The sequence below is a fragment of the Nicrophorus vespilloides genome, unplaced genomic scaffold, assembly GCF_001412225.1.
Source record: "Nicrophorus vespilloides isolate i.1.1-1 unplaced genomic scaffold, Nicve_v1.0, whole genome shotgun sequence".
NCBI lineage: Eukaryota > Metazoa > Arthropoda > Insecta > Coleoptera > Silphidae > Nicrophorus > Nicrophorus vespilloides.
The window spans coordinates 23,480-32,776 of NW_017099547.1; the positions used below are offsets into that span (position 1 = coordinate 23,480).

Genomic DNA, 9,297 nt, shown 5'->3' on the forward strand with positions numbered 1-9,297 from the left:
AAGAGATAAATTTGGGGGCGGCGGCGGTGGTAGCAGCGTTTTCGGTTGTAAAAGAGGGACAAAATTCAATCAAATCGCAATGAGTGATGCGTTACGTGTCATTAAATGCAGCTTTCTACGTAATTGTATCAATACATCATTGCCGTTGCCGTTACCGTAGCCGGAAAGTAATTACTTTCGGCTGAGCGATTTTCGGGCTTCCCGATGATGATGGAAGCGGAACGAAGGAGAAATGTCCCTATTTATTTTTGTATCCTTTTGCTTGCAGGATACGACAGGAGAAGAACGGCGGTGCTTGGTGTCCGAAAGCACAGATCAGCAGCGAAGTTCGCGAATTCCTCGAAGTCGATCTGCAGAGGAATCACCTGATCACGTGGACGGAGACGCAGGGAAGATTCGGGAACGGACAAGGACAGGAATACGCGGAAGCATTCTTAGTGGAATACTGGAGACCGACGTTGAGCAAATGGGTCGTATATAAGGATGCACGAGGCGAAAAGGTGCGTACAAACTACTAATTTAATTTTTTTTGTTAGTCGATGTACGAAACTTTGTTTATATGTGTCTACTTAAAGCTTTTAAAAGCGTCGTAGATCGTAATTAAAGTTTTGAAAATCCCGCGGAAAACTTCGGGACGCGCATATAATAAATCGTAATAAAGTGCTCGGTTTTCGCGGCTTCTAATTGTCGTCGTAACCGCATTACTCTAGTAGAGTTGCAAAACCGCAACCAATCTCACACCGATTACGTGTTGTAAAATTGCATTTTGCATATCTTTTCCGTATCCACAGCAACGAAACATCAAAATTCTCCGAGATGATTTTTTTGTTGTTGTTGTAATTGGTGGAAAGTTGATTAAAAAGTTGCGAAACAAATTTTGTACGCATTGATACGTTCTTGTAAACTGTCATAAATCCGTTTCGCAACTGTCGCGGTTTTCAACTTTTAATTAATTCGCGAGACGTTCGCCGGATTTCGTCTGTATTCCAAACGAAAACGGTTACGAATCAAATAACATTACGCAATGTGTGAGAAAAAAATAGTTTTAAATTTGACGTTTCCTTGACTTTTCATCAAGTTATTCCATGATTGCAAAGCAAATAATAAAAAGTAACTATGAAACAATTAAGTAACAAAATCTTAAATTATAAAATTTTAATCACGATAAATTATTTCATTCATTTTCATGAATTTCAAGCGTTTTTTTAAATTTTCAACTCGAATATTATTGTAGGAATTTTGTATTAAATGAGAAATATTAATTGTTTTAATTTGACGTTTCCTTGACTTTTCATGAAGTTATTCCAAGATTGCAACGCAAATAATAAAAAGTAACTATGAAACAATTAAGTAACTAAATCTTAAATTATATAAAAAACAAAACAAATTACAAAATTTTAATAATAATAAATTATTTCATTCATTTTCATGAATTTCAAGCGTTTTTTTTTAATTTTCAACTCGAATATTATTGTAGGAATTTTGTATAAAGTGAGAAATAATAATTGTTTTAATTTTACGTTTCCTTGACTTGTCATCAAGTTATTCCATGATTGTAACGCAAATAATAAAAGGTAACTATGAAACAATTAAGTAACCAAATCTTATATTATATAAATAAAACAAATTATAAAATGTTAATCACGATAATTCATTCATTTTCATGAATTTCAAGGTTTTTTTTAAATTTTCAACTCGAATATTATTGTTGGAATTTGATATTAAATGAGAAATAATAATTGTTTTAATTTTACGTTTCCTTGACTTTTCATGAAGTTATTCCAAGATTGCAACGCAAATAATATAAGGTAGAAACTATGAAACAATTAAGTAACCAAATCTTAAATTAAAAAATTTTAATCATGATAAATTATTTCATTCATTTTCATGAATTTCAAGCGTTTTTTTTTTTAATTTTCAACTCGAATATTATTGTAGGAATTTTGTATTAAGTGAAAAATATTCATTGTTTTAATTTGACGTTTCCTTGACTTTTCATGAAGTTATTCCAAGATTGCAACGCAAATAATAAAAAGTAACTATAAAACAATTAAGTAACCAAATCTTAAATTATAAAAAACAAAACAAATTATAAAATTTTAATCACGATAATTCATTAATTTTCATGAAATATTCATTGTTTTAATTTGACGTTTCCTTGACGTTTCTTACATAATCATGTTTGCAACGTAACCATGAAACAATTAAGTAACTAAATCTTGAATTGTACTAATTCTTAAAGAAACTAAAGTTTCCATTGCTATTCAGTTGAATTACTTTTACAACTATTGGATAATTCAATTGTTTTTTTTTGCGTTGAATTGAAAACAAAAGCTGCGTTTAAAAATGGCCGCGTGATTAGTGGCGCTATCTTTGCGGCAATCAAAATATTAATCGTGGTAACGATCCGTGTAATTCAATTTGATGGAATTGGGATTGATTGGAATTCACGAGGCGGCGGAGGCGGCGGTCATCATCCATCATGCGCGCATACATTTTACATACTAGTAGTTTCCATTGCCGAAGTAGTGCAAATATAGCACGCGCACCACCGCCCCCGCCCCCGATACAATAAACGAACTGCCGCCTCCACCGCCGCAACAGCAGCAGCTAGTCGACCCACTACCACCACCACCACCTCATCCTCCTATTCTACCACCCCCCGCGTCCGACAATGAACAAATGCACCTATAACATCGAACGCCATTATCCGCAGTATCATGCTGCAAATTTCCCTCGGGTGCAACGGGGATCCGGGGGCGGGCGATGATGAAATGGCTCCATTCCGCCGCCGCCTCCACCTCCACCTACTGCTACTACTACAACCTCTCCCGTTCCGCTCCTCTCTTTCTCTCTCTCTTTCCTTCCTGCCACCTACACATATGACCTACTCCATTTAATACACACACCGCCCCCGCCTCCACCAATATCATGATTATATATCTCTGTTTTACTGTCGCGAACTCTTACGACATCTCTCTCTCTGCATTACTACATCACATTGTAATACATATTTATTTACGTTTTTTATTGGCCGAAACATCTTCGCTTCTAAAAGACTCATCCTCATATTCAAATATTAAATTTTTATGTCACATCCTCTTCCTGCGATATTTATTTACATCTCGGCGGGAAAGTCAAACTTTGCTTCCCTTTCCGCTGCGTACGTATTTTGTTTTTATTTCGTTTCGTTTCGCTTCTTTTTGTTTTGTTTTAATAACCGACATCCGCCGCCGCCGCGAAACTTTTCAAATTTTGAGACAAGCAAGAAACTTTTAAAAGCCAATTTATTGCCTGCAACAAATAAAAAGTGTAACGCAAATTGTGCTTTTTGTTACGTGCTTGTTCTTATTTTAATTTTTTTTAACGTTTCCAAGAGAAAAAAACATGCATAATATCCTCGTGCAACAAAAGTGTAATACTACAAATTAACACAATCCGTGTACTTTATTACATTAAAAATTGCATTAAAAGTTGATATAACTAAAAACTCTTGTAAATATACAAATTATTGCAACTGTATGAACTTATGAGAGCGATTTATTAATGTGTAATAATAACATTAAATTTGAAACATGTTATCATCAGTTTGCGCAATTATTTTGTTTTGTGCACAAACAATATTATTTGCAAACCGCAAACGGTCTTTGTTCGAAACATTTCGCGTCGTCCGGATGTGGATAATATGGGAGAGAGAGAGAGGGGTGGAAGCCGGGAAGGGTTTGTTCGGAAGGAGTATATATTGGAGCAGTTTGCGCAAATGAAATGATCAAATTGGCAATAATGGGTCGCGCGTGCATTCATAATATTCGGCATCGATTATCGTAATTCGGGCAAAGTTCACCAACTGCATAATCATTCGTTCGATAATCATCTTCGATTGATCTTTGTGGATTTGCGCAAACGCAAAACTAATTGAGCGCAAGACTAATTGAACGGAATTTACGAAAAGCAAAAACACACGTGTTTATAATGTGGTAGTAATATTGAACGAAAATGTACATGCAACAGAATACAATTACTTTCGTGACAGCTGTCACCGCTTATTTCGTTTTTTTTTCGCTATTTTCGGGTGTTGTGTCGACTTTAATTGCGCATAAAATGCAAACGTTTAATTCGCTGATTGGCCTCCGCCTAAACTATTCAATCTTCATTAGCTTTCGAACTACAATTCACTGCAATTTCGGAAATTTCCACAGTTCGTTTCGAATAATAATAAACATTTCGCTGTGCATATTTCATCCATTCAGTTTAATAGGTTTGTCCATAATTTATTTAATAATAAATTATTATAAATAATGTTTGAAAGTACGTAAAAATCAGTTTACGCGTTTAACAACAATACGTAATTAACTAATATTTTAATTTATTGTTAAATTCATAATTATTAATTTTACTATACAAATTTGTAATGAAGAAAACTGTTGTTTTTGTCTGCAATTTTTCCTCTTGTCTCGACTTGGCTGTAATCGGTGCAGCAGCAGTAGAAGTAGTAATAGTAGCATTCGTCGTGAGCTAGTCATCTCCGCTGGATTAAGTGTACAGTTTTAATCCGTTTGAAGAGAGATGACGAGATCGCAGTTGATGTGGACAAACGATGCTGCCGTCTTTCAAAACCGAAAAACCCGTCCGCCCTGGCATACATCCCTTATGATTAATGCCTCGAGTTTGTTCGAAATCCATCCCTCTCCTACCCCCCTTTTAACCCTGATATATATATATATATATCTGTACGTGAAACTGGGATGCATGAAACATTAATTTTCCCCAAACTAATCGCGTGTTTTCTATTTTTATTTTCAGGTGCTTACTGGCAACAGCAACACGTATCTGGTGGTGAAGCAGCGACTGGAGTTACCCTTCATCGCCAGCAAAGTACGCTTCATCCCCTACAGCGAGCATCCGCGCACCGTCTGCATGAGGGTCGAACTGTACGGCTGCACCTGGGAACGTAAGTATACCCCTTCCTAATCGCATTACACCAACGAAACAATGCAACAACACAAGACAAGTATCTTTACACAACTGAAAAACATCAACTACCAAACTTTATTGTTACTGCATCTCTTTTAAAAAAGATAGTTAAATCTCGGCACTTTCAATGAAATTTATAATTTTTGGTAAAGTTTTTTTTGTGCTTTTTCTCAAAACTGTTTCCAAAACATTAATCAAATCCTTATGTGGTCATGAAAATCAATGAGTTTAGCACATCTGTATAATTGATAAGAAGGAGATTTAATTAAGATTTTGCCTTTATGGAAGAATTGTGGATGCGCCGGGTGAATTTATTTATAAAGATAGAAAAGTTTGCATTTTTAATTTATCAAATTAATTATTATATTATTCACGTTTCTTATCACAATTGGTTTTGTTTAAGAAACACCTGCGTTTAATTGAACAGCTGCGTTTTAATTGCAGCTGCAAATATAGGAAACACCTGCGTTTTTATTGAACACCTGCGTATAAATTAAAACAGCTGCAAAAAACACCTGTGTTTTCATTGAACACCTGCGTTTTAATTGCAGCTGCAAATATAAGAAACACCTGCGTTTTTAATGAACACCTGCGTTTTTATTGAACATCTGCGTTTAATTGAACACCTGCGTTTTAGTTGCAGCTGCAAATATAAGAAACACTTGCGTTTTTATTGAACACCTGCGTATAAATTAAAACAGCTGCAAAAAACACCTGTGTTTTCATTGAACACCTGCGTTTTAATTGCNATAAATTAAAACAGGTGCACGAAACACCTGCGTTTAATTGAACAGCTGCGTTTTAATTGCAGCTGCAAATATAAGAAACACCTGCGTTTAATTGAACACCTGCGTTTTTATTGAACATCTGCGTTTAATTGAACACCTGCGTTTTAGTTGCAGCTGCAAATATAGGAAACACCTGCATTTTCATTGAACACCTGCGTATAAATTAAAACAGCTGCACAAAACACAACAGCTGCACGAAACACCTGTGTTTAATTGAACAGCTGCGTTTTAATTGCAGCTGCAAATATAAGAAACACCTTCGTTTTTAATGAACACCTGCGGATAAGTTAATACAGCTGCACGAAACACCTGCGTTTTTATTGAACACCTGCATTTAATTGAACACCTGCGTTTAATTGTACACCTGCGTTTTAGTTGCAGCTGCAAATATAAGAAACACCTACATTTTTATTGAACACCTGCATATTTAATGAACACCTGCGGATAAGTTAAAACAGCTGCACGAAACACCTGCGTTTTTATTGAACACCTGCATTTTTAATGAACACCTGCGTGACTACTTGCGATAAGAAACACTTAGATAAGACGCATTTACGAAACGATGCACCTGCGGATCTGAAACATTAAATAATAAATTTGGTTTTTAAATATGACAATTATAAATTGCGATTATTTTTTGTGTTTGTAAATTAAGTATATTTGTATTACGGATGTTGAGGCTTTATTTTAGTAATGGGATTATTTTTTTTTTGTTAAAGTGTTATTCAGTTGGTGGAATTAGGTGTATGGAACTTTATTCGATTCAATGGAAATAGAGATATATGTGTGTTATAGATTCACGGAGTTTGAGGATTATTATTGTTGGGATGATTAGGGAAATGGGAGATTCTGAGTCGGAAAGGCGATATTAGCGTTGGAAATGATGTTGCTGCGCCAAATTGAAGTTGTAATGTGTAAGAGGTATTAGAGGGAAGGGATGGAAGTTGGTGGAGGAGGACGCGGAGGACGCGGGCGCGCTTATAATAAGCCGTGTACTTAGCGCTCTGAATGCGAGATTATTATTTACGTAACGGCGATAAATGCATGAAGTATTAGTAGCGTTACTGCGTCTCACTAATTCGAACGGAGGCGGCTGGGTTTAAACGAATGCACGTAATGCGCCATTGAAAGATCAAAGTTTGTTTATGCAGGTCGAATTGGATGCATGTTTTAGTTAGGTGCAGACGTCAAATTTGGGGATGGGGGGTTGTAAACTGGACTCGGTCCTCCAAACGAATGCACGTAAGGGTGAAGTGGGGTGGCAGCAATTAGCTAAATGCAGACAGGGCAGGGCGTATGGTCAAAAGCCTCTCCGGTTTGCGGCGCTCCAACCAAACTGAAAGCAAGTCTTTAATCAGAGAGTCCCAAACCTACAGAACTACCAACCATCATCATCATCATCATCAACCCTCTGCGTAATTTAAATCGATACTCCAGTCGTGATTCGCTTTCATACACACTCTTTCATTGTTGTTATTAGTATCTTTGTTAGGAGTACATCAATCCATCAAAGGTTTCAATTCCTGAAAATATGAAATATTTCGATCGGAGTTTACTGCAAGGATTTGAATGCACTTCTCACGCAAGTGCACAAAGTAAATACGAGACCGGCGAACAAAATACAAATACACACACACATGTTTTGGTCCATTTCCGCTCTGTTTGCTTTGGAATATTCGCTTTATCAAAAGTCTGCAATACGCGTACTGAACGTATTTTTTTTTATTTATTTATTGTTTTTGTTATGTATCAACGATCCGCGAAACTACTCAATTGACGAACGAAATAGAATAATCTTGTTTTGCGTCTGTTATTTCATCATCATCATCATCATTTTTTGTTCTTCATGTGCATATTTTCTTATAGTTTTCTATACAATTACAGTTTATCAAATACCTTTTTTTGCTGTTATATAATTCAAGTATGAAAAACAACTAAATTAATGGTATTGTGGTGCTCACTCCTCTTCTACCCTTCTTCTACCCTTCTTCTACTCTTCTTCTACCCTTCTTCTACCCTTCTTCTACTCTTCTTCTACTCTTCTTCTACCCTTCTTCTACCCTTCTTCTACCCTTCTTCTACTCTTCTTCTACTCTTCTTCCACTCTTCTTCCACCTTCTTCCACTCTTCTTCCACTCTTCTTCCACCTTCTTCCACTCTTCTTCCACTCTTCTTCCACTCTTCTTCTACTCTTCGTGTGTTTTAATAACATCTAAGGTTCCCTGTGTTGGCTCTCGGGCCTCGGACTTATTATACCGTAAGATCCTTTTTATCCTATCTATTACACTGCAATGTAACTAGCAATGATCTATCCAAAATAAACATCTAATCGAGAATCTCCAAAGTATATTTTCAAGTAGATATCTAAACTTAGTAAATTATATGATTAAATTACTTTATTAATATTGATTAATTACTATTATTTAATTGAAATATAATATTATTAGGTAGATGGGATTTAATGGATGTTTGCATTGAATAAACTACAATTTGTTTTTATACAATTTGAGCCGATTATATTTTAAATCAATAATGAAATAATTTAATTTTTACTTGATTTCATAAAAGTTTGTTTGAACGAAATAAAAATTATTAAATTTTTAATGAACAGACACAAAACCGAAACCGAGTTTACTTCTATGAATCAATCCAAAACGTATATTAATTTAAATTCAATTTTGTTTATATATTCTCGACGTTTTTTTATGCAGTTTTTAAAATTACAAAACAAAAATGAATGCCAATAAAAGTGTTACTTTCTTAACCAATCCAATATTTTTTAACTCTTTTTATAATTGATTATTCAAAGAAAACGGCTTATTTTGTTAGTTTAGTTTCAATTTATATTGATTTCAAATAATGAAAGGAAAATCTTTTTCTTGTCAATATTTACAGATTTTCTAAGATTAAATAATTATTATTTTCAAAATTACTTGACATAACAAATAACACTTTTTTTTGCAATTACTTCTAACAGTTATTTTGCGTATATTGTTCTCAATTAGTGAAAACATACATATAAGCAATACAAGTTGTAAGGTAATAGTGGAAATTATTGATAAAATGGTATACAATAATTGGGATTTGAAAAAAAATATATATTATTTTATATTAATTTTTTTTCGAACTTGAGAAAGAAATATTAAAATTTAATTAAATTTAAAAAAAAAACCTATTTATTAATTTGATTAAAATGTTTATTAGAATTAAATTAATATATCCAATTATTAATAATAATAATAATAATATGTATTAATCATGTGACCAAAAGGTTCAAATTATTAAATTTTGATGAAAATTTAAAAAAATCGTACGTTTGATTAAATTTATTGTTATTACTTTCTCATTTAAATAATATAACAATTTGGAAATTATTTAATTACCATCCGATTACAATTACGTCACGACGAAACAGTTGTTGCAATTCTTAATTTTGACACGAAACGCAATGCATCAGCGGTGGCTGCGCGCACTATACTAATTGTTATTACGCACGAAATCGCTTTTATTGTTTAAAAAAACACGAACGCTCGAA

General features: G+C 34.1%; 1 protein-coding gene across 1 annotated transcript in view; it reads left to right on the forward strand.

The window, feature by feature from the left end:
• Nucleotides 1-268: 268 nt before the first annotated feature.
• The window catches only part of LOC108564708 (discoidin domain-containing receptor 2-like), a gene marked incomplete at both ends in the record, with an annotated part of 23,049 nt that continues 14,020 nt past the window's right edge, over nt 269-9,297 (forward strand). Inside the window, 2 exons of the mRNA XM_017923807.1 lie at nt 269-500; nt 4,804-4,951. Of these exons, the coding sequence (XP_017779296.1) occupies nt 269-500; nt 4,804-4,951 (380 nt within the window). The remainder of the gene's footprint in view (nt 501-4,803; nt 4,952-9,297) is intronic.